Source organism: Buteo buteo, chromosome Z, assembly GCF_964188355.1.
Source record: "Buteo buteo chromosome Z, bButBut1.hap1.1, whole genome shotgun sequence".
In the NCBI taxonomy this organism is placed as follows: Eukaryota; Metazoa; Chordata; class Aves; order Accipitriformes; family Accipitridae; genus Buteo; species Buteo buteo.
This window is the reverse complement of record NC_134204.1, coordinates 80,630,090-80,655,654: the sequence shown is the minus strand read 5'-3', so window position 1 is coordinate 80,655,654 and position 25,565 is coordinate 80,630,090. Positions and strand designations below refer to the sequence as shown.

At 42.2% G+C, this 25,565-nt stretch overlaps 1 protein-coding gene and 1 long non-coding RNA gene across 4 annotated transcripts in view; one reads left to right on the top strand and one right to left on the bottom strand.

Annotated features, from left to right (window-relative positions):
* CKMT2 (creatine kinase, mitochondrial 2) overlaps positions 1 to 22,352 on the bottom strand; it is a 26,452-nt gene extending 4,100 nt beyond the window's left edge. Inside the window, exons 1-10 of one of the 3 annotated variants that reach the window (XM_075020978.1) lie at positions 22,217 to 22,350; positions 15,761 to 15,830; positions 11,902 to 12,074; positions 10,389 to 10,587; positions 9,102 to 9,197; positions 8,131 to 8,352; positions 5,698 to 5,783; positions 3,085 to 3,208; positions 480 to 614; positions 4 to 129 (exon numbers count right to left, since the gene is read on the bottom strand). In XM_075020978.1, the coding sequence (XP_074877079.1) occupies positions 4 to 129; positions 480 to 614; positions 3,085 to 3,208; positions 5,698 to 5,783; positions 8,131 to 8,352; positions 9,102 to 9,197; positions 10,389 to 10,587; positions 11,902 to 12,053 (1,140 nt within the window). In that variant the 5' untranslated portion in view covers positions 12,054 to 12,074; positions 15,761 to 15,830; positions 22,217 to 22,350. Of the gene's footprint in view, positions 1 to 3; positions 130 to 479; positions 615 to 3,084; positions 3,209 to 5,697; positions 5,784 to 8,130; positions 8,353 to 9,101; positions 9,198 to 10,388; positions 10,588 to 11,901; positions 12,075 to 15,760; positions 15,831 to 15,933; positions 16,088 to 22,216 lie in introns of those variants that run through there. The other 2 variants (XM_075020980.1, XM_075020981.1) reach the window with 2 other exon arrangements.
* LOC142027234 (uncharacterized) lies at positions 18,956 to 25,565 on the top strand. Its single transcript, XR_012649059.1, has 3 exons — positions 18,956 to 19,167; positions 24,124 to 24,218; positions 25,435 to 25,565. It is a non-coding gene; the product is annotated as an uncharacterized LOC142027234 (long non-coding RNA).

Sequence of the window (25,565 nt, the reverse complement as noted above, 5' to 3'; positions counted from 1 at the left end):
TACCTCTGAGCGACCCATGCGGTCCAGGTTGGAGATATCATACACATCTGCTACAGCTGCTGTGTCCACTCCACCAGTGCCACGCTTTTGCAGACGCAGGTTCTCCAGGATTTTTGGAAACCTGGGATCCTATCAGAAGAAACAGGTTTGAGCTTTTACCCTGCATATTGTGCTGAATTGTTGCAATGCTATTATCCATGTCTTAATAGCATTTCCAGAAAGACAGGCAGAGGTGGATAGTTTTCTCAGTCCTTGGATTACAGCCTGTCTTCTCAGCTGTCTACTGATTAGATTAATTTCCATAACAAATACAACAATTTGCAGAATAAAAGTGTGCTCCATTAATCGTACGTTATCCCTGGGACCTTGTTACACATCATGTTAACGTGCAGTCACTGTAAGCTGTCATTTTTCATTTGTTCCTTTATAAATCAGAAGAGCTGACTTGTGTCACTGGCCTTTTTACATGACTTATGTACCTTGCTAAGCTTGGGCAGCTTAACATGGACTCCAGCACGTAAGCCAGTTCCCAAGTTGGAAGGACAGGTCAGAACATATCCGAGACGCTCGTTCCACATGAACTCCCAGCCCCGTTCTTTAATTAATCTTTCCACCTAAGATGGCAAAAAAAAAAAAAAAAAAAAAGAAAGCAAAAGGAAAAGAGCAGCATACAAATGTCTTATTTTAAGATGTCTGCTTATAGCTGAGATTCTTTTAACCATGTATCTGTGTTGATGACGAAATTCACTAACACCAGTGGAGTTGCATAAATTTACACCCAAGTACAGCCTGGTTTGGATCTGATGCAAATGTTCGCACTCATCAGGTACCAAGATCCCCTGTGCATATTACAGGGATTTGTTCATCATTTTCTCATGACCACTAGCTTGCAGACTCTTTGTCACTTTATCACAGAGCTCCCTGTCATGGTGGTTTGGTATAACATTAGGCCATGAAAGCCATATCTTCACATAAGAATTATGGCTTTTGCCATGCATTTCTAGCCTTTGTATTTTTGGAGCCAGATTGCAACAGAAAAGCCCAAAGGACTCAAACGCTATGAAGCAAACAAAAGGAGCTGAAGCTGAGTTTTGTGTAATTTTCAAGGTGATGCCATGACTCTCAGGGGAGGACACTTGACTTCAAAATAACTAGTATTAACAGCCACATTTCCATTATAAGGAGACAACATAGCTTGTATGTAATGCTTTTCATTAGTAGAACTCTGACCGGATAATAAAGGAAAGTGAATCAATTATCCGTGGAAAAATCACAAGGGTCTCTTGACCTTCCAATAGGCTGGTGTTCTGTTCGCTCATCTGCATTTCCTGGACTTACTTCTGCCATCCAAATACAATTTCAGTTCAGTTCTCTTCTCCTTCAGAGGAGAATCAGATACATAAACCAGCTCATGCTCACAAGATCTCTGCAAATATAGGTGGATATTTCCATTCTACAGAAGGATATAGAATAGAGGACTCTCCTAACATCATTCCTATATAGTGTGAGGACACCAGAATTGATGGTGGGAAACTAGACCTGATTTCCTGCCTCAGACACCTGCTCTGATTGCAGTTCCAAAACTGTCTGAGTATTTCCCATGGCCACGTCCATAGGTCCACCTCTGTTGAACATGAGCTAAGCGCGGTAGCAGAGGCAAAGCTGGGAACAGCATCCGCAAGCCGTGTCACCTGGGCCACCACCCTGTACACTGGTCAGTCTCAAGGGTTTACCTTGGAAACCTAAAAGGTCCCCATTAACCACCCCAATGCCAAAGAAGCATCCATTAGGTGCTTTTGTTTCTATGTGTTCCCAAACACACTACATACTCAAACTTCCCTATGGATGCTCTGAACTTACCTTCCCCTGCTTCTCAGAGACCACTTCCACAATCGGAGGTTGTAGTTCCCTGCTGCCCCTACTTGGCCTTGCTTTTTTTTGGCTGGGGGCTCTGAAGTGATATGGAAGGGGTGCACAGCTGTATTAGCTCTACAGTTGCTGGGGGAGTTCTGAGACAGGGGTGTCTCTAGAAAGTCAGAGAAGCTGTTTTGCCAAGGTGAGAGGAATGAAACACACCACCCAAGGCTGGCCCAGTATGCATTTCCATACCCAGGAAGAAAAGCAGTGTGATGGAGACAGATGGTTCTCCACAGTTCAGATGAAGTAAGCGTGCCAAGGACCCCAATGAGGAGAAATACTTGTTTTATGCAGCCTGAATATTCTTACAGTCTTGAAGACAATTTCAAGCCCATTTCAACCTTCCATAGCTTAACCTCTAGGCTTTCCAGTACTATGGCAATCCATCCAGGAATGATGTGGACAAGAGTAGTGGAGAACAGTGTTTGGCCACGTCACCTGTTCCACTGCACCTTGTTATATCGCCTGTGGGGTGCAGCAAGGTCCTCTTTCTCTCTTAAAGCAACTTTTTCTGTGCCAGAGCAGTACACAGGGCTGCACTGGGCCCAGAGCCAACTTGAGCCATACCTGGATTGTCTAGACAAAACTGTTTTAACACACATGCCATCTCATGAAGGCTTTCTCCTTTCTGAATAGCTAGACCAGAATAAAATCGTGGAGCCCTGGCTATCAGTTCTTTGTATTTTAATCACAATCCCCCATATCTCCCCCAAAGTGGCAGTGAGCCAAAGCGTCCTAAGCCCTGAGTCCTGTGCATAACTTCAGCAGCATCCACTCCGCTCCCAGCATCAGGGATGAGAACGAGGAGGCTGGGCCAAATAAATTCTTCATTCAAGCAAATCAAGCAATCCAAATAAAGTGCTTGATTATGAATTCCTACAGCCTGCAGGCACGAAATGGCAAAAAAACATTATTTCTTTAGCCAGCCTATGCTTAAGATTTTAATGGAAAAGCTACAAAGATGTTTTATTTATTTTTCCCTATAACTCAGCTAGCAACTTGCCCATGTTTCCTTCTTTAAGTGCATTAGTGTGGGTTGCTATGTGGACTGGTGTTACTTCATTGTGTTGCTCCCAGAGATGTCAGTTCAGTATGAACCACAGTGAGCAGTGCTGACAACAGACCAGCAATAAACGAACGGGAATAACAAACTCATTGAGATACTACCTCTTTTAAGCCACGGCAAAACCTTTCAAACACCCGTTTCATGTTGCCACCCTTCTCCATGGAGATCACCCTAGTGTGGTCCTCTTCATTAATCCAGATGAGAAATGTCTTGTCATTGTTATGCCTGGTTAAGAAGGGAAAACCAGAGTATCTTTAAGAAGACAGACCCTGAAAAATAATTCTCAGTATCCTTAGTTTTATCACAGTCTTTCAGGGCTGTGGAGAGGTTAAGCACGGCATAATAACATTGTTCTGCAGAGTTAGGGATTTGAGCTGCTTTCACAGTTGGATCCCCCATGCCAATGGTGTTATGCAGGTTTCTCGGGCACAGCAAGAAGAGCAGTTTTTCTGATCACATCATGCTGCCACGGTACTGAGCAAGAAAAACGTGTTGTTCTCTAGCATGAGTGCAGCTGGGAGGTGCAGCAAAGGGAGAAGCCAAGCTCTGCATCCTGTGTCAGCAGGGATGGGTTTTATAGTTCTTAGAAAACCGTGCATCTAAGGAAAAACCCTAACATTTACATGCTGCTGGGGGCCAAGCGATATGTCCTTACTTAATTGCATTCTCCCCTAAATCAAATCCCCAGTGTCCTCTGTATCACTTGGTAGTACTGGATTGCCACATCAGTCAAGTTACGTGTCCGAGGAGAGCAGCTGCACTTTGCTTCCGGACAGCGCATTAGTGATGCTGGCTTGTCAGTCAAGATAAAAATGCCTGAAGATACCCACTCTTGCTTCAAACAGATCAGTTGTGGCTAGGTTTATGAAGTGCTGGGTCAAACCTGAGGTCACTTTTTCTGGCTTTTTCTCCACTTTCTCTGGCTTTTACTACAGCCTTTCTACAGCATGTAGAAGGTGTTTCATGGGATCAGACCCATTCGTACAAACAGTGGAATATTACCAGATTTGAAACACATGATATTTGAAATTTCAAGTTCACAAAGAGCCTGCCTTTATGCTGGTCTTTTACTGCACCTCCTTTTTTTTTTTTTTTTGCACTTGGAGATTGCCAATGCAACACTAAGCAGGTGTAAATATCCTGTGCCATAACTTTATGGTCACCCGAGCTCTGGTTACTTCATCTTCAGTCACATACAAATGTTCAGGGGTAGGGTTCCAAATAGTCTGAGGTTGGCCTGACTCAGCTCCCCCTTTAATTGAGTCTCCCCATTACTTTAAGGAATGCAGAGGGAAGCCATGCTGAGTGCATTTAAACTGTGCCATCGCCACCAGTGAGGTCGGTTATAAGCAAAATAATTTCCAGAACATGTACTCTTTTTGACAACAATTTCTTGCAAAAGAAAGGCAGGTTTTCCAAATGTGGCTTACTGAAATACGTTCCAATCATACTTTTTTTTTTTTTCCCCAGTCTGCCTGATATTTCACATGTAAACCAAGCCAAAACCTAGGTCTGTTTTATTCAGGAGATCCCTGGATAGTAATTATATTATTGGTACTTCTCCTGTTTGTTTGTGGAAGCAATGAATGGGATGCCTCAGCTTTATCCTTTTCCTCTTCCTCAGATTTAGATGGGGACTGGGGAACTAATCTGAAGCTTGTTGAAATAAAAAAAAATCCTCACAGATTTCCAGCAGGTCATCAGGTTTCATGGGTGATCAAGTTTCACAGTGCCTGCTCCCTGACAGAAATCAGGTTTAGCTCATCGCAGTAATACTGGCTGTGCTTCTGAACAGGACCCAGTATTGTCAGACACTGCTTGGACAACAGTTGAGGGTTTTTTCCACATAAAGTCCCATCCTTTCTGAAAGTCCTGAACCAGCCTAGGGCAAGGAGATAGGCTAGGTGATTCCTCAGAATCCTTTTTAGCCTAATTTTTCAGAATTAAAGCATCTGGTAATAGAATTATGCCATGATGGATGCAGATGCTATGCACTGCACAGCTGCCCCCATCCTCTGCTAGCAGGTGTGTGCACTGATCGTGGAGCTATTATCCCTTTCTCTCCACGGAAAATATTGTATTTGGGCACAAAATATGTCAAGTGTGCTGTGAAAGTAGAAACAGACCTAGAACAAAATAGGAAATTCAAATTCTGTATCTGCTTTTTGTCCAGTTCATTTGGAAAGAAAGGGTTACTTTCAGCTGTGGGAATTAAAATAACTCTCTGTGTCTTGACAGTGAGGAGGGTGACAGGACTTTGCAATGTGGTGTCCTGCAGCTGTACGGCCAGTGGTTTCTAGCTGACAGCATGGCTACAATCTGGTGTTAGAGCTGCTTTTCTAACCTCAGCTCTGCTGACTGCATGGTGACTCACGGGCTCTTTCCCAAATCAAATTTTTATCTAGAAGTAGAAAAAATGGAGATAAAAACACAAGGAAGGAGCCATGCCTATGCTGCTGTGTTGTGTGGATGATATTAGTGATGGCCTCTTGAATATAAAGGTTTTACATAAAGGTTTTACCTATTCTGTGGTTCATTACCGGATTTTGTTTGGGCTATTTTTTTTAAATTAAGCAAGAAAACATTTTCTTTAAAAGCAAACTGAACATGCTGTGAGTATGGGGACAGAGTGGCTGCAAGGTTAGGACAAGCAAGGAGATTTGTAACACAACCTTTAAAACATGACACAAGCTTCTGCACGTCACACAACATACCAGATTCCTCTGGCATCTGGCCAGTCACGTGCCATCCCAGCACATGTTAGCAAAGGGGACACTGGCTTATCAAAGAGAAAATGATCCTGGACACCAAAATGGGGCCAAAGGGAGAGAGAAAGAGAGAGAGAAAACAAAACAAAACTCAAGTTTGTTCAAGGAAGCAGTATAACGCTGTCTAATACATTTTATGTGAAGGCAATCAATGCTCAAGTGGATCACATAGTACAGCTTGTGAATCTGGTTCCTTCTTCTGAAAACTAAAAGCACTTTACCCAGGTGATTTTCTTGAATCTTTCAGATTCTCGCTAACATTGGTATTGTGACCATGCTATGCCAAATACGTTTTTCAAATGTAGGAAGGAATGGGAGGTGGGGACCTAATACCACATACACACACCAAAGGGTACTCTGGAGGGACCTGACTGCTAGCACCAGTGATGTTTTCTGCATACGGACATATTTCAGGGTAGGAGAAGGCAATGAGTTCTTAAAGATTGAAAAGAAAAGAAAAAAAAAAAAAAAAAAGCTAGTTCTGAAAAGATATTTCTCCAGCACAGAGATTTAGCAATTTATTCTGAGCATGAAGTCAAGGTAGGAATTAAATCAGTGCTAAGCTTGACCTTTTGGTACTTGCTGTACCTCTGACTTGTCACATTCCAGATCATTTAGATTTTTTTTTTTAACTCAGCTGTTATTTTTCTAAAGCAAATGAGTATTTGATTTTCATGTGTGTGCTGAAAAACTATTAGTTCTTAATTCCTCAAACACTGCCATATCAAATGTTGTGTGGGGGTTGGGGGAGGTGGATTGGTGGTTGCTTTTTTTTTTTTTTTTTTAAATCTAAGGTTTAATTAAGAATGGTGAGGCAAGCTATCCAGATTAAATATGACATGGTAGACAAGTTGATATGCTTTACTTCTTTTTGCCCTTAGTGGAGAATTTCAGGATTTCATCTTTGAGTACCCTGTGATGGACATGATGCAGCCAGAACCCCAACCATGCAGAAGGGAAAGGTGTAAAGTTCTCTTTGCTCATCACAGTGACACAACATTTCCTTCCTCAGCTTGCTCCACTCAACACTCTTGCTTGAAAGAAAATTTCCCCTTTTTGCAAGAAAACAGCTGAGCACTGTTAGTTTTCTTTATGTCCATATGGCCCAAATCTGCAAAGTACCAAATGTTTTCTGTGCTGAATGCCATTCAGCTAGCACTGATTTGATCTTACCGAGATCAAATGGTGCTTATTAAAGGCTGGCAGAAAGCCTGATACCTTAGAGGTTCAAGGTCCTAAAGTACTGGAGAAGGTAAGCAATGGTATGAGTTAAAGATGGAATCTAAGGTTACAACATTCAGTGCCTTGATTTCTATAAATCTGCATTACCATAAAAACAAACAAAACAAGGTAAGATGCTGAATCAGTGAAGCCTATTACACTTCCCAAAGGATGTAGCCTTAAACCATGAAGGAATTATATTCTCCACACTCCTGTTTCAGCCTCTGCTTTCTGAGGAGCTCTCTACTGCTGAAAAAGGCAGTGAAATAAAACCTACAATAGGTCATCAACATCTTGTCAATAAACAAATTACCAAGGACATTCAATTTAAAAAGTTACTGACCTTACATAAATTCTTAACTCCTGGTTAATCCAGTTTGTGACACCTAGTTCCAGGGTTATAAATAGTTATGTTACTTCATCAGCTCCCTTTTGGTTGATGTTATGGATTAATGTGCCATGAATATAGCTAACAGGGTACAGCCATTCCTTTGGATAATTAAAATGCACATTCAAGGTTTGTTTGACATGTCACATGCTGTGACAAAATCCATGATGAAAATCCTTGTGTTTCCATCTGTGTGACAATGAAAACTCTTGTTATGGGCCTGATCCTTCAAGTCCCTAAACACAGTTACAGGACTGGGAAAAGGTCACCTGGGTGCAGTTGGCTACATTTTGGGGAAATCAGAATTAGTGTAGTTTTGACATAAAGAAATTACAGCCAAACCCCCCCACCCCGACAGTCTAGAATACAGGTAATATGTAACGCTTATCTTAATGTAATATTTTTAGTTAGAACAGTTGTTAAGATAGAGTATACCAATTTTTTCTCAAGGAAATGACCAAAAAAAGGTCCTTAACTTACTTCGTTATTTGTCCAAAGAGGTGGCAGCAACCATGTATACTTGATTTGACACAGACCTTGCTGTCTGGAATATAACTCCATGTTTCAGACCTGCACAGTTATGTACTTAGCCAAAATGTAAACCCTGGATGGTTTGCCATTGCATTAAAAATATTGACAGTCCATTAACTACTGGGTTAGTGCTGTGATTATCCTCCTTAGCTACACAGGAAAGCAGGTACCCCAAAGAAAGACGAAGATTAAGATAAATGAGCAAATGCAGGTGCCGCCAGCACTGGAGCTATACTTACATCAATAAGCTGCTGCTGATCCCTCTCGGTCATACTGGTCAAGCTGTAGTACTTTCCAGAGAGGTCTCCTTTCAGCCCGGAGAGCGCGGTGACCACGACGTTCTCCACCTCTCTCCGCTCTGCCCTGCTGCAGGCAGGGGGAAGGCTGAGGCCCCGGATGCTGCGGCCCGTCCGCACCCGTGATGAGAGGACGTAGCGCTCATCAAATTGACCATGGGTGATCTGAAGGAAGAAGTGGTTTATTGGTTCACACACATCCCGCCATCTCGTAGTCCACCATTAAAAAAAATAAACAAATCCCATCGTACAAAAAGAGGGGCATCTTTCTGCCGGGGCATGACGACCTCTCCATGAGATCACAAATACTCAAGATACCAGGAGCCCCTCAGAGTTTGAGACACCAGGAGGTTTTTTTAGGAACAGCGTGTTTCTTTGACTGAATGAATGTGGCAGAGTAACCAGCTCGTCCTTCATGATCCCAAAATATGAAGGGATCTGCGTGGCTTTTGGAAACGCGGGTATGGGCAGAGGCAGGGGACCAGGTAAGGAAGATTCTTCGAAAGAGGAAAGCCCAAAAAGATGCTAAACCACAGTGTATTCGAACTATGAAGGAAATATTAAGCAGCGGGTAAGGTTTGTTCACGTGTGTGGGGGTGTATTGGAGTCAACTCCTGCTTTCATTCCAGCCCTTAGACACATGTTTATCTGTAAGCTCATGAACAGACCCACAGTGCCAAGTGAGACTGTGGCCCCAATGTTTAGTACAGTTGGGACTGATCCCCCTGCTAGGAACAAAGCAGGGGTACAGCTGTCTTGCTGATATGACCATGAGTGGCATCTCACCTTCCTTAACCCTAAAATTAGTGTCTTTGGAGTTGGACCAGCAGAAAAAAGTACTATTGCATGCAATATCATCCTAGTAAGAATCAGCCCTAAGCCTTTATTGTCTCATTATTTTATTTTGATCCTACCTTGGATGCATCCAGGTCCGTGTGATGCTTCATTGTTCGTGGATCATAGCCATTATGTCTCACTTTAATGACAGGGTCAAAAATGTCAGCAAACACCTATAGAGTCAAGAGAATCTAGAAAGAGTCTGCAGCGTCAGAGAAACGCTTCAATGCACCAGCTTCAGCCACAGGAGAAGTGCCCTGGCACAGGCTCCTGGCTGACAGATGTAAAGGGGGCTTTGCAAATGCAGACAGGGGTAAATACAAAAGGAGAGGGTGCTTTTGACCTAGGCAATGCTCTGTGGTAGTTGCTTGTCTTCACAACAGAAAGAAGGTGCAATTGCCGCTTACTTCAGTTATGAGCTTACTCCAGTTACCACAGACACGTACTGGATGTGTTGGCAACCAGATTAGGTTTCAGGATGTATTACCAACCAGAGCACACATTCTGAGTCCCCCAGCAGCTTGTGTCTTGGTTTTAGGTCATGCAGGAATACCCTACATCTTCACTGCCACGGGATACTAGTCCTGGTTAGAGCCGCTTGGCTCCGGTGTGTCAACACCGATCACAACCGCAGCCTCATGCAGATGAGGAGCAGTGGCAGTGGCACATCTAAATGAGTAAACCGAACCACAGAAGTTGATAGTCCAGAATGCCAGATGTCCCACTCCATCCTCAGCAGCCCAGTGTTTGGGATACTCTTAGGAGACTGTATAATAACAGGTACCATTGTAAGTAGACTGAAGGAAGCAGACCACAGAGATCAATAAAAATAAGGATTTTCTTCTCTTTTCCTCTTCTTATTCCAGAGTTAAATAAACCTGTCCACCCTAATGCTGTCTGTCTTCTGTTTTCATCATGATCCAACAGCTGTGGCTTAATGATGTCTGGCACTTCCCAGAAGACATTTTTGTTTCACTTCTGCCTCTGCTGTTCCACGATGTAATTTCCACATTACCTTTATTTTGTGTGTCTCAGGGTTGCATTGGTTTGCCATAAACTAGGTTTAGTCTTAGGAAGGAGGGCAGCTGCTGGAGGCAGCTGTTCCCAAGCAGGTACATTTTATTTACTTCAATTGCAGCGGAGAGGGCACGTGTGGTAAGGCCTCATGTTCATGTATTTCCTAATGTGGAGGAGCAGGGAAAACACCGTCTTTATGCACATGGCCTTCCCTTAGTGTACTCTCTGGGATACAGTTTATCTTAGGAGCACATACCCTACTGGGAATCTGTCTTCATCTAGCGAGCTCTTGTGAGCTATACCGTGAAAATGGAACGAAATATGACAGGACTGTGGAAACGTCTTACCTCATAGGATTCTTCATCACCTGCGACCATGCCCACAGTTTTAATGAAAGGGTGGCCAGGATTGTCAACCCCGGTTTGGATGCACTGATCCAGAGTGTAGCCATTGGGAGTCATCTTGTCCCGTAGACGAGCGTAAATGGCCGGCGTAAGGCACTCAGCCATGCAGTTGTTATGTTTGCGGAGATCAGGATAGTCTGCGCTGAAGAGAAGAAGAACCCCAAGAAATTAATGTGGCACCTCTGAAGAATAATCCTTGTTAGTTTATGAAGCTATTAAAGCGATCATGAGAAACAGAGTACACAGCGTGGTTTAAAAGTATAATTAGTTCTTGGTTTATAAGTTGCATTGAATTTTAGGAACGGACGAGGATTCAGGTCACTGAAGGTACTCCACGTTGCACACCGGTGGACCACCACACCGGCAGGCAGTTCCATCTTTCTGCTACTCAGGGCTATCAGGAAAATGAATCCTAGTGAGCTCTGAAAGTGTACTAAGCCCCATTAAATCCCTGCTGAGACACTCAGAAATAAAAGTGCTCTAACGTTGTTTTGTTCAAGTAGGAAGGAAATTAAGTTTAGCTGAAGAAGTTCTCTGTAATTCAGGGCCTGGGTGCCCTCACAGCTTTGTGGACCATCAGTGGGACTGTCTGATCTATGTCAGCTGGGAAGCTCATTCTTCTATAATACCTGGGTTTGCTTTAATGGTATTATTATTTACAGAAAGCTGCATGTTGCACTAAGCCAGGGAAAATAAAGATGTAACCCTTAACAAGGCATTTTTTGCAACTGAGTCAGACCACACCTACCTTGTACTGGTAATGATTTGCCTTATGCACAACTCCATTATTTCTGTAAAAATATGTTTTAACTAGGATAGTATTCACTATTACAAAAAAAAAAAAAAGAAAAAGAAAAAAAAAGGTCTGTCAGAGCCTGATCCATATTGTTTTTCACAAGTATGGCCAGCAAAGTCAACCTACAGGGAAGAAGGTCTGTAATTAGTTTCTAATCATCAGCCAGCCAGTTTGTAACAGAATTAGGAATTATTTCAAAGTACAGCAGTTATATGGGAGATTTCTTTGCTACTTGCATAATGAAAATTTTTTCACATTTCCTGACAGTAGAGTCTGTACAAGCCAGTCCAATAGGTTGAGCTGCAAAGTGCTTAATAGCTGATGAGATAAAATAAGGACTAATAGAATGCTCCGCCTAAAATTTGAAACATTTCTTAGGCTTGTCATTATTCGGCAATAGGGTTTGTTTGAGCGCTGGTACTACCGCACATCCCTGCTTTCTGGTCTTGAAGGCCACTATTGGTGCTCCCTAAAACTGGGGTTATTAATAAAGGGTGCTGTTTTTCAGGTCACACAGCCCACGGACAGACACACCGATGGCGTGGCCACAATGAGGACTCTGCAGCTTTAGGGATCTTCTTCCTCCGAAGAGCTGGACGTCGCTCGTAGCCCAGCTAACCAGGCGCTGTGCTCAGCTGGCTGCCTGACCCACGTCCTCACCTCGGAGGGAAGAGTTTCCGTTTTTCCTGAACAGCAGCCTTCACGTTTTGCTGGTTGAGGAGGTACCCTGTGGTTAGCACCCCGGTGCCTGCGGCCGCAAAGAGTGCAGTGGTTGCACGGCCAGCCAGGAGACGACAGAAAGTGCTAGCCATTCCTCTCCAAGGATACGGTGTCTGGAAGAGAAGACAGCCCAACGTCAACCCGTAAGTCCTCATGCAGTGCAAATGACAAGTAAACCCTCACTTTAAGTGGTAGCCCCGTAAGAGAAGAAATGTATTTTTATTATTGATTTGCATTTGCGTAGTATGTTCGGAAAAATGGTTAGTATTTACATGTATTATTTCTATACATGTATTTTTTTCTATTTAATTCTACTGGGATTATGTCTGGAGTACAGGGGACCTCTAAGTCTAGCAGAGAAAATGGCAAGTTCTGTGAAAGTCTGAAGAAGACAGTGCACATTTTTCTGCCAAGAATCAGAATTTGACTGGTATTGCCGGTGACTGTGAGTACCTCAGGAAGATATAACTCCTAATTAAATAAAGGACACAATTCTGTCATTGACAGAAGCTTGTTCTTAAAACTGGACTCTGGTAAATCTTCTTTGGGAAATGGGCACAGAAGATTTACAAGAAAACATGGCCTTTCCCCCAGGATATACTGTTCAATTGTTTTTTCAAAGTTTAAAAAATGTAATTGTTTATGTAACATTTTCACCATTCTTTCGGAGGTTAAACTAAACCCCTCAAAGCATTTGGTTTTATTTTCAGTGAACAAAGTGTACTAATTTCCAATAATTTTCATGTAGATCTGGGTTAGTTAGCCCCAAACCTTGTACTTCTTTGCCTTTTCCCCTCCTGTCTAAAGACACATGCAATATTGCATCTATATATTCTCACTTCATGAAAGATCTTCTCATCTGCTTGCATGGTTTTCTGCTGAAAAGCAGTATCTTCTTTGTACTTTAGTCACATATGTGAGATGAGAAACTGTCATGGTTTAACCCGGCAGGCAGCTGACCACCACACATCTGCTTGTTCAGTCCCCCCACCCAGGGGGATGGGGGAGAGAATTGGAAGAAAAAAGTAAAATTCGTAGGTTGAGATAAAGACAGTTTAATAAGACAGAAAAGGAAGGGGTAGTAATAATAATAATAAAGGTAAAAGAATTAGAATATACAAAACAAGTGATGCACAATGCAATTGCTCACCACCTGCTGACTGATACCCAGCCAGTTCCCAGGCAGTGGCCCCCAGCCAGCTGTCCCTCAGTTCATATACTGGGCATGACATCCCACGGTATGGAATACCCCTTTGGCCATTTTGGGTCAGTTCCTGGCTGTGTCCTCTCCCAACTCCTTGTGCCCCTCCAGCCTTCTTGCTGCTGGTGCAGTGTGAGAAGCTGAAAAGTCTTTGACTTGGAGTGAGCACTGCTCAGCAACAACTAAAACATCAGTGTGTTGGCAACATTATTCTCATCCTAAATCTGAAACACAGCACTATACCAGCTACTAGGAAGAAAATTAACTCTATCCCAGCCAAAACCAGGATAGAAACACAAAAGTGTTTCAAGTTTGAGTAATTTCTTTCATGTCATGTATCTTATCAAAACAATTTTATACCTGAATTTTGTTATTCTGTCTCCTCCATGCCTTTCAGATGCAATATATATTTATCTAACTTTCCTTCCAGAGAGAGGTACTGACTAACTGACAGAAATTTCAGTATTTTTTCACTGAAAGAATTTCTGTAAAACAGAAATGGGGAGAGACCACACAGGGAGGGCATTTTTTTTTTTTACCCATTAAGAATACATTGTGATTTCCTCAGCTATTCTGAGTCCTCAAGAATTAGTTGCACAGCACTAGAGTATAATGAAATACATGCTGACACCAGGCTGGGACAGGAGGCAGATCATCGACTGTAGCCTTATCTTATCTCTGGGAGTGGCTCCCCTCCATCTATGAATTCATTTAGGTGAGAGGTACAGGACAGGCTGTCTTGACTGCAACAGGATTTCTGCCTCTCAAAATGCAGTAGGAGAATGTTTGACTGTAAATCAAAATCAAATATGAGGTTTGTTATGGAGGTCTTTGTGTTGCTTTCTTTTCTGTGCATTTAGCAGATGGTTCTTATGCCTTTTCACAGAATAGCATCCCCATCCTACACTCTGGAAATATTGGCTTATGACTAATCTGCACAGAACTATTATTGTTGTACCTAAGTGTCTGAGGAACAATACATGTATTGTCACAGCAACTATATGTATTTATAGTTCTGTTTCACAGATGCCATCTTTACTGCAAGGAATTGGCTGGCAGTCAAAATCCCGTCCTGAAAACTAGAAGCCTTATCAAAATCCCCTTGCAGACAATGACATTATGACTTCAGTGACCCCAGGCACTTATCAGCATCTCCACCAGCCTGGATTCTTTGGGAACTTCTAAATCCTGTGTCATTTTAAGGGACAAATCTGGTCGATACATCTGATTAAATTAGAGGAATCATGTGCAGTATGTATTTAGAAAGAAGCATGAGGCACAACAGTATAATTAAGCTTCAGCAATAACCAGAGCAGTGCACCTATTGACTGCAGCGTGTACCACAGCCTAACAGGTAAAGCTAACAGGCTCAGACAGGTCATTACATTTAGTCATGTCCCATATCTGCTGGCAAGGCTGCACTGTGGTGTTTGCTGTTTTCACATAACCTCCATTCCTGGTACTAGTGCAAGTGATGAGAAAGTCCCATCCTTCGTAACAGCAGCTATCGATTGAGTGGCTGCATATTTTTTTTACCTTCAAGCCTTTTCTAATGATCAAGGATGCACAACGGATAGAAGCAATGTCCCAACCAGAAAGATACTCTCTGGATCAGCACAATGTTGTGGTCTGGGACTGGAAGTTAAGCACGGTGTGCTCTTCGCTAGGCATTTGACATTAATTTGCTCTGGAGGAGCTGAGAAGTACATGGGAGCTCTGCGAGGTTGAAGGATGACAGAAGCTGGTCTCTGATTTCTTTGGGAGACAAACCATGCTCGCTGAAGCTGTTAAAAGCTAAAGGTTGTTTAGCTGCTGATTCAGTGCTTCTTGCATCCTTTGCTTTGCCCTTGCAACAGCTATTGGATAAGAGAGTGCCCGATCCTGAGAGCAGCTGAGCAGAGCAAACCTTCTGCAGAATGTGGTGTGCGGACAATACCCTGGGTGGCTGCAGGTAGCTTGACATCCTTGACTTTCAGGCTGAACTACACTGTGTGCCTGAGGCATAGGGTTGTAACAGAAATCAAAGCCTCTGAATAGAAAGAGAAATAAACTACCTGGAAAAAGAAATGGATGAACCTTGGGGGAAACAAACCAGTTTGAAAAGGCAGAGACTTCCTCGGTAACTCAAACGGTGAAGGCTTTGTGCGACGGCTGATCTGGGAAATACAGGGACGTTATTCTGCTGAATCAGTATGAGTAACTCCTCCTCACTCTTATTTATGCCTGTCTTTGGATGTGCAATGCCAAGCTTTAATCCCTAAAGCAGACCCTCTCTCCCAGCATGGGCAGTTTCATTGTCCCCTCTTCCCTTGTTCAGGCAGCGTCAGCAGTTTTCTCACCATTTCAGGATCTGATACATTGAACAGGTCTGTACCTTTGGGACAGCAGGACTGACTTTTGGACACCTGATCAAAGGCAGATTTTATGCTCATAAAATTGTTTTCCTTTTGGAGTTTTAATAAAGTCCCATAACGCAAGTATTTTTCTTGTTGGCAATGTTATCTTCCATTGTGGCTGCATGCCTTGTCCCCCAGGACACTCTTGCATTGTTGGATTATAGAAAAGGTTTCCCTTACCCTGAGGCAGGCTCTACTTTACCTGACAGATGCTTCTGTAACAGCTCTTAAAAGCCTCCAACACTGGTGATGCCACAGCCTGTGCAGGTTAACTACCAAAAAAAAAAAAAAAAAAGAAAAAAAAAAGATCAGATTAAGGCAGGCTTTGTTTTCTTTTTTTTAAAAACTAATGTTTAACAACACATCTCTTCTTACAATTGAAGCCCAGCACTCCTCATTCTAAGATTTTCTTCACCAAACTTTGCAGTTCTGTGAGCAGAAGTTCAGTTTCTGTCTTTACCGGTAAGTGCCTCAGCTTTTTAAACCCAGTCACTCCTGCAGAAAAGGTGACTTTGCTGAGAAGGTGACCTGACAAGCATCAATCATAGCATCATGCGGCTGCTGCCTGCAGGAACCGGGAGATGACAGCTGGCCTGATCTTCTGCTCCTTAGGCTGGACCTTCTGACTGCGGCGTGGCATTGCCATCGCGGGGACCGTCATTTGTGACTGTCAAATGCAAAGGGTCTAGGGGAACACGAAAGTTAGAATTTCTTATGAGAAGAAAAACATCATCTGGACTGCTATGGAAAGGGGACTGTAATTTTTTTGTCAAAATGGTGTAACTCCTAACTTAATAAACACCTCTTGCCACAAGGGTGGGCTATAGTTCTGAATATAAATGCATATAATACTGCAGCACAAACTGAAACCATGTTATGCCTTGCACAGGTAGTCCACTTACAATCAAAATAGCACACAGAGTTGCACAAAAACCTGATGTACAAGTTCAGCAAACAAAGTTTTTACATAATGAGGGTGCATAATGAAAAAGACAACTTTTCTGACAGGGAACAAGACTGTTTTGCTTTATTTTTCTTTCCTCCCTCCCTTCCCCCGCCCCCCCCAAATAGGAAGATTTCTGAGTAATGCATTGCTTCAAAACAAATATCTCAAAAAGATCTATTTTAAAAGAGTCTGAACAGAATGGTTTCAACCTAAACAAAAATTCTCATCAAAGCTATTTGTCAAATCTGACCTCAGATCATTAGCAGATTCAGCTGGTTTTTTCCCCACAGAAAATGTCAACCTGCCCTAGCAATAAGTTTGCACCATTACCACCTCTGTGGATTCAGAGAAACATAATTATTACAGCCAAAGGTGTCATTAAAGGTGTAAGGTTCTTCTAAGAACACTTTACCAGAAATACCATGCTGTGATTCAGGTTTCACTGCAGACTATCATTAGGCCTCCACTGTAAGGATTTCACTTTCATCAGGGAAATTTAACCACTGCACAGGCTAAAAAATAAAAGTGTGCATTTTTCTTCTGTAGATGTTCTAAAGGTCTTCCCTTGTGCTCATGATGATAGAAAATCCATTTTCTTGTAGATGCCTATAGTGCTACCATAGTGCAGCTGGGAAGAGGAAAGATTAATTTCTCAACATCAGAAGAACTTTAGTGATTATCAGTTTTAACCTTTGAAAAGGAATCAAGCACTTGTCTGTGCTGATAGGGTGTGCTGGAAGGAAAACACCTGCATTAGGAAAGCATCCATCTTCCATTTAAAACTGTCTAGAGAGAGTATGGTCTGGATGAAGATAAAGGAGTTCCAAGGGTTAATCAACCTGAGTTAGAAAATTAAATAAAACTCTTATCTTATTTTTGGCCTGCATTTGTTTGTCTTCAGTTTGAATCACTGGCCTTTGTTATTAGTCCTGTTGTAGAAATTTCTACTCACTATTTGTTCCACATGTAGCTACTTAATGACTAGCACTTTTTAAGTCTCCCCATCAGTTTTTTATCATATTTTTGAATTTGTTAATCACTCCTTAGCTCTTCCCTGAACACTTTCCATTTTGTTTCATCCCCAACATCCTCCTCATACCGGAATGGTCCTGTCAGTCCAGTAATGATTGTACCAGGTCTCCAAATGGAAGCAGCAGAGCTTCTCTGTGTTGACTAAACAGCTTTTGCGTATGGAAATCGTATTAGCCCCTTGGGACCGCAGCAGTTCGCTAGGAGTGCACGCCACGGTCACTGCCTGCCAAGTGCTGGCCCCTTTTGGGAGTCACACGATTCCCTGAACCATGGGTAAGGCGTGATGGCTGCAGTGCTCAGCATGGCCTGGGGAGCATCCTGATCAGAGCAGTCGGGGAACTCTTTCTGCTATGGACATAGATACACTTCCAAGTAAGATTATGTGATGGGGTTGTCTGCAATAGCAGGAACCTGGTTACCTTCAGTCTCTATCAGTTCCATCAGCTTTTTTGCTATTATTATCACTTCCCCTTTAAACTGGAATGCTTCCTAATAAGCAGAGAAGTTTTCTCGTCTGTTGTGGGATTCTGAATGTACTGACAAAATATTCTTAAATGGTTCCCAATTATCATGTATGGTTTTCTAATTAAAAATTGTTTCTCTGCTAAAAGTTTTATAACTGCACCAATCTTGCAGGAGCTTCAAGTTCTTTCAATGCACCACAAGCTACATGCGAATGTGGACTTCATTTTGGTAACACGTAGAACAGAATTAGCTGCATCTATACCTGCACTGACTTTTAGTTCTGTGAACGTCTCTTCTTCAGTTGTCCAAATGAGGTCTAATTTCTATGGTATTGGACAAAACACTCTTTTTGACATATAAAGCTTAGTAATTTTACTTTATAGATTTTGACGAGGTTCTTAGGATTCATGACATGACACCTCAACCATGTGCCACTCAGATAATACTCTGATAGTAAAAAGACTGTCTTTCCAAAATGTAACGGATAGGCACATTAAGACACAGCTTCTTCCTCACTAATTTGATGATGTAGGGATTTCAGCACATTGTGTACAAAATATTCAGAGTTGCATTCTAAACTGAACTATTCAGTGTAAGGCTTTGACAAAGCTGGAGCACCATATATATTCTGTATGCAGAGCAGCAGAAGCTGCCACATCAGGAGACAGCAGTTCAAAGTGAATTAATGAGAACTAGTATTTTGCAGTGGGGAAGTATACACTGGAGTGCTAGCTCGAGTCCACAGGTTAGGACAGCACTGACCTTGTTGCAGGCTGATGGAAAGAAGAGCAGGCAGGAAATACCAGGGAGATACCCTGAGCTTCTCAAATCCCTTAGCAGACGGCAGAAATACAAAAAATGAGCCTCATGAGCAGTGCGGTGCCAGCCTGTGCTGTAACTGGGAGGGTGCACCTGCTTCTGCTGCATGTGGCATCACTTGGGTTTGGCTCACCAGCTCTCTGATGTAAGTGTCCAGGTTGCTGGCTCTCATGCAATGGTCCTATTCAAGTCACTTATCTCCTGCTTTTCCTTGCCACATTCAGGGCTGATACGCTCTACTGTCACCCAGCTCTTACAACACATCTGTCTTCTTCCTTTCCTTTGCAGATAGCACGGTCGTCAGCAGTGCCCACAACTGGACATCCTTTAACTGCTGGAGGTGGAAGGTAAGATATACATCTCAGACAGCATCCAGCATCAAGTGGATTTTCTATAGGTAAAGTGGCAGGGAAGGGTTTTTTGCTTTTTCTTCTTAGTCAAGTGTGCAGCAAAACACTTTGATGGCTCCTGGTATTTGAATCCGACAGCTTTACAAAATGCTTGGACATCTTGCCTTGCACATTTTCCCCTTATTATGTCATTCTGCTCATACTTTGGATACTGGCTTTGCTTCATGATAACTAGTTAAGATGTCTTTTGTACCCCTCCAGGATGCGTGCCTTTGTCCCAAGGGCAGGGCATGGAGCACAGCTCAGGGGCTCTGAGAGTGGAATTTGTCACTGGCAACAAGTCCTTTAAATTTTTATTTCCAAGGTCACTTGTGTTTGTGTTATTGCTTGGAGAAAGCAAAAATGCTGTTGTACAAGAGAGAAGAAACACAGAACCATTGGCTCAAAAACAGTTGCTGTGTATCTTCCATGCATGAGGAACAGTTTTGATTAATTCCTTGCAAGTCATCTTGTGGAGCAATGTCTGCAGTGGTTAATTGTGAGGGAAGTAAATGCAACACTGACTTAAAGTAACAGCCACTAAGCTGTACAGCATGTAGTGTTAAGTATCTGCAAGAACAAGGTTTCTTCATAGCAGAGCAAAATCATTCCTTTTCTTTCACCACATCGGCACCATAAAGGGTAAACAAATTCAGAGTCAAATTGGCATTGCCTTTTCCAAAGCAATATTCCCATACACCGTGATGACTTAGAGCCAGTGAATCAGCAAAACCTGTCTGAAAGGTCATGATTCTAGAGGTCATAGCCTTTACCTCTCTGGTATCCCCCAAGACACACTCAGCTACCTGTAACCAGCCTTCAGGGCATTAACGGCCTGTCAGGAGTGTGTTTTGATTTTAAAACCGTATTTTAATGTATGTATCACCTAGCATGCACAGAAGGCGGAGAGAAAAGCAAGCAGCAAGATTTAGCAGAAGTGACTACTGCACATCTGGTGCTGGCTGAGAAACAGCCCAAAGGATTGCAAGTATCATTTAAGGTGGAAGGGCTGTTTGTAACCACAGTTTGAACCCCAGGATGAAAAAAATTGGAGAATGCTTATTTCAGGACCTTAGACCAGTTTTCCCTCTTATTCACGATACACCTAGATTAAAGCCTCTGTTAAAGGTGAAGGTGCTCTCCAGAAGAAACATGGCTTTTGTACAGCAAGTTCCTCACCAACACTAAAGAAGTCCTTTTAAATCAACCACTTAAGAAAACTCTGACAGAGCAAAACTCCCCTTGCTGCACTGGCCAGAGGCTGCAGAGGATCTCCAGGGCATTTGATTCACAGCTACCACCGTGCTCGGACTGTCTCAGCCGAGTGCCATTGCACATGGATGTCCTGTGATCTGCACCTAGGTGAAGCTGTTGCATCCCAATCTGGGAACTTCAGAGGCAAATGAATCATCAGAAATGCACAAACCACCTCTTTATCCTTTAAGGAACTTGCAAACTGTACTGATAGTTTTAATATTTTAAAAATCATGCTTTTGCTGTTACTTCTTTACTTTCTTGAACTTCTTCTAAAGAAGAAGATGTCAGCTCTGTTTTTCTCTTAATGTATTTGAACAGAGGTATTGGTTATCCTATATTTCACACTAGGCAGCACATGTGCTTTTTAGCCAAGGAGGGAAGGAAGGTACAAGGGTTACAATGACATTTCTAGAAATAGAACTAGATTAAATATTTGAACCATGTCATGGGTGGTATTAATTGCCACACCATGTGATCCTGAGTGACATTTTAGAGGAATGGCAGAGTCATAGCTAAAGTTCACACAGGCTCATGATCACAGATGATGTATATGCATGGCTTAAACTGTTAACGCATTTAGCTAACGGTATCACTGCAGTGATGGAGGAAGAAGGAGGCTGGTCTTTTATATTTGAGAAGTAATTCCTTTGAGTCATCCTTAGCTTGACCTAAAGCCTACAGATGCCAGTGGAAAGTTTTCTCTGCCCATCTATGGAAGTTGCTGGCACCTTAGAAACATCTGCAATAAATGTCACAAGTGACTACATGCATGAGAGATCATTTTTAGATGCCCAGAAAACAGTTTACATTGCTCTTGGTTTGGCGTATCACTCTAGAGGTTCAGAGGATAAGATATAAATTAAAACATTAAATCTCATAAAGCAATATTGGTGGGTTTTTTCAGTTTCTCATAGCTCACCTTGAGCAAGATTCGAACCTTTTTGACTAGTCTGGGTTTAAGATAGTCTCTGGAGTGCAGAAACAATGCCAGTGCAGACACTGTTCTAACTGTGCCTTAATCACAGCGTGGAATATCTCTATGAAAAATCAACCAAATTTCAGTTTCCTTCTCCTTGTAATGCCAGAGGTCAGTGAATGGTTATAAAAATCTAATAATCTGGGAAAAAAAATAATCCAAACTATGAATGTATGAATAGATCAAAAAAAAAATCCATACTATGAACCTATGTATAGATTCATATGAATAGAGAAGATGTGGAAAAGTCTATGACTCTTCATAGACCAGGCAACAACCTCTTAGTAACTACCCTCGGTAACAACACGATTTTTGATTCCTGGCAGCTGAAGGTCTGGCTGGTCAGACCTGACCTGGTAAGACTCAGAAGCCCAAATTCTCCTACCAAAGCCCGACCAAGGTGCAGGGACTGCTTGCCCTTCTGAATCAATCCAACACTATTTTACAGTATAAAACCCTCAACTCTGCACCGCAGGGAGCTACAATCAAAATCACAAAAAACTTATTGAATTAGAGATGTTTCCTCTGAACTTGTTACACATCTGCAAAGGGACTTATTTTTCCCTTACTTAAACTGTTACTTAAGGGTCAGCATTTGAAGCAGCTGCACAGTGGCCTGACACATTTTTTCCTGCACCAAGCAGTTATGCAAATCAATAAATTATAAACAAATTACACCACATCCTGTGGCGCTTTGAATTCATTTTTAATAACGCTTGTATGTGAAATGCTACCATTTGAGGCTAGGAAAGCAATACAGGTAGTTAAACTGACCTTGAAGCTGAAGGTAGAGACGTCCTGCTGTCCGCAGAGAGCCCAGAGTGTAAAGGGAATTACAAGCTGGTGCGCTGACAGGAGTCCACGTAATATGAGAGCGGGAAAAGGAGGTGACGGCAACGAAAATAATTGCTTCAGTGGCCAATCCTCTTTCACTGGGTTACACGAATGACATTTGCTCGCACAAGGGTGCCCTTGAGGATGTAAGAGGAATGTGGCAGGAGGGGGCCGTGTAGCGTTGGGTGATAGCAACATCATCTTTCAAACACTTCTCAAGGAGAAAGAGTTCACATCAGCAAATGGTTGGCCAGATGCTTAACTGCAATGAGATGCACCTCCGCCGATGCACCCCCAAGGGCCCATTTAGTAACAGCCAAAAGAGAAAGGTCAAGAGGAGCTTCTGTGCTGGATTGCCTTGCCTGCCTGAACAACTCCTGAGAGACACAAGAGCAGGATAAATCCACCTGCACGCATCCCAGATGGAAATGGGTCAGACGAGGGAACGGGATCCAGAATGAGCTGAGATCACAGTGGGCATTCCCCCCATCCCCTTTACTTTTAAATTCATGACATCAGTTCTTGACTCTTTGTAAGACAGAGGGTCCAGAAACCTGAAATGTAAAACAAGGATATCTGAAGCCTCCCATTTAGAATTACTATAGCTACATAGTGGTAAAGTACTGAAAGAAATAACACTCAGTGGTTCCGAAAGCAAAAAAGAATAATGAATTTCTTTCACCCAGCTCTGCTCCCACTGAAGCAGAACATTTATCGAGACTGACAGAGGAACACAGAGGCCAGTACTGTGCAGGTTTTAAAAATCCAAGACTTTAAAATGTTTTTCCCTTTGTAAATTTAATAATCCTTGAATTTTACATAGTAATTTCCTAAACCCCAATCTCAGATTTTTGAAACTTTACAAAACATAGACATCTCTCCCCCAAAATGTTGTGACTTGTTTGGATTAATGAGAGCCATGCATGCCCACCATAATTAAAACCAAAACAGCCACTCCAGATCAATGCATCTGGACTACCAAGTATTTGAAACACCCCGTTTTTACCACACCTGCTTTATATCAACCCAACATTATGTTTCTGGTATTGATAGAAAAAAAAAAATCCAACTGAGGATCCCTTGAGGTAACATGAGTACAGAAACATGAGCACAACAAATCTGCCCCTGTGCAGGAACTAGCAAAGAAAACAGAAACCAGCTTTTCCTTTCGTACTCGGTGAGAGCTCCTTTGTGGCTGTGTCACATCTTTTGCTCCTGCTGTAAGCCCCCCAGCCTGTCTTTAATGCAGAGCTTTGCACGTCTGTGGCAGCCGCTCTCATCTCTTTGTCAGCAATGCAGCTCTCACACTCCAGTTCAGCAGCTCACGGCTGAGGCGTGTACTTCGTTTTAAATCTTTGACTAAAGGCAGCCTTTTTCATAAAGCCCTTGAATAGACAAAGACCTTCACCTTGAAGTAGGTGATACCATGAACTGAAGTGCCTTGCTAGCTCATGCAGATGTTTAAGCTATTTGCCACCTCAGAGCCTGGAAAAATAGAAGATGCAAACAAAACTCAGCCTGCTAGCTAACATCACAAACACCTGGCAAACAGTGTTACCAAGTTCCCTTAGGATTTCTGAAGAATATATTGTTAATACTTAAAAAATAGCTTGCTCTTACTACTGTTCTTTGATCTATTTTGTGAGGAACGCAGTTACAGAAACAGTTGGGATGTTAACAACCGTCCATAAATAATGCCCTATTTTCATCTCTATCTAACCTAAATATTTATGTGAAATCTCCCAATTAAAATGCTGGCTTGGTTTCATTGCTTGTGCTGGGGAGGTAGCAGTAGCTGAGTGTTAATTCAATTGCTATTCATATTAATGCCATCTGTCCCTGCACAGGGAGTTCAGCTGGAATTCAGCAACCATTTGTGCCCCATCGGAGTTTGTTGTGGAAGCTGCTGAACAGAGAAATAACCTATACGGAGCAGACGAAGGTAATTTTCTTTAATGGGAAGGCCTTTCTGATTAGCACATTTCTTTCAAAGAAAATGTCTATAAAGTCAGATTTCCATATATGGGAAATAATTTATTAGTAATCAAATGAATCAGGACAGAAGTTATAAGCCTAGTTATTCTTACTTAGTATATGTATCAAATTAGGAATTAGAGGATGCCGTCTTTGTTCTGAAGAGCTTGCAAGGACACTAATCACTAGCTCTCCTGCTGTTGGAGTCAGAGCTCTGCTATTGTACAGCTGCAAAGAGCCACTATGCACAATATCCTTATAAGCTAGCAGTTGGCTTGCCCCCAGTGCAATGGCAATCACTGGTTTTCAAGTTCGATGGGTCTTTAATTCCTGAGATTCCTAAAGACAGACTTAGAAGAATGCAGTGAAGCATACCGTCTTGGAAGTAAATATAATGGTTTACGAAATAGTTACCAAACATTTTACTGAGATTTCCCTGTGACTGTGGATGTTCAATATCCACTTACATAGAGTATATGCAGTCATTGAGATCTCAAACTGGAAAAACATTCGGTTTTGAGGTGGTATTCAACCACCTACATCCCACTGAATTTGATGGAATTTAAGCACTTTGTGCTACTTGGTGCTAAGCATGGGCACAAATTCACCATGACCAAGTGCGTAAGCAGACACAGAACAGTCCTCCTACAGTTAGGATTACTCCAAAGAAAGACACTTTAAGGTGCTAATACATGTCTACTAAATAAAGAGCTCAACTAGATCCAACCAAGCTGTTAAAAATAACCCCAGTTATTTTAAGTTATTGAAGTTGCTTTTCCCAGGACATCCACCACATGCCATAGGAAAGGTTCTCTATAATTGGCAGTGCGTTTTCTGGCCAAAGGGACGAGAAAAGGTTTTCCTAAAAATGGACCTGACCCTTTGGAAAAGCAGGAATATCCAAAATCCTTAAAACAGAACCATATGGTTTTCAGCACCACACCAGTTTTGCCAGCTATGTTTGCACAGTATCACAATACATATGTTTTTAATTAGAGTGGCATGACTGAAGGTAGGAATTGTCTAGTGTAGATCATGCATGTGAAAAAGGCAACAATTCTGTTTCAGACAATTTCAGCCCTTTGAAAAGTCGCTCTAGTGTCACATTTCGGCAAAGCTTTTGTCTCATTTAAAAAATGAAAAAAGTGTATTTGTATGTCACTGAAATACTGTTTTCTCTCAAGGGTATACATTGAGAACATGATTACAAACAAACATCGCTGCTTTACAAGAGGAGACTTTGACGTCCTCTGCTCTCCGACCCAGTGGAAGATACCAATTCTGTTCTGCTGTTGTGTACTGGCTTTGTGTGGCA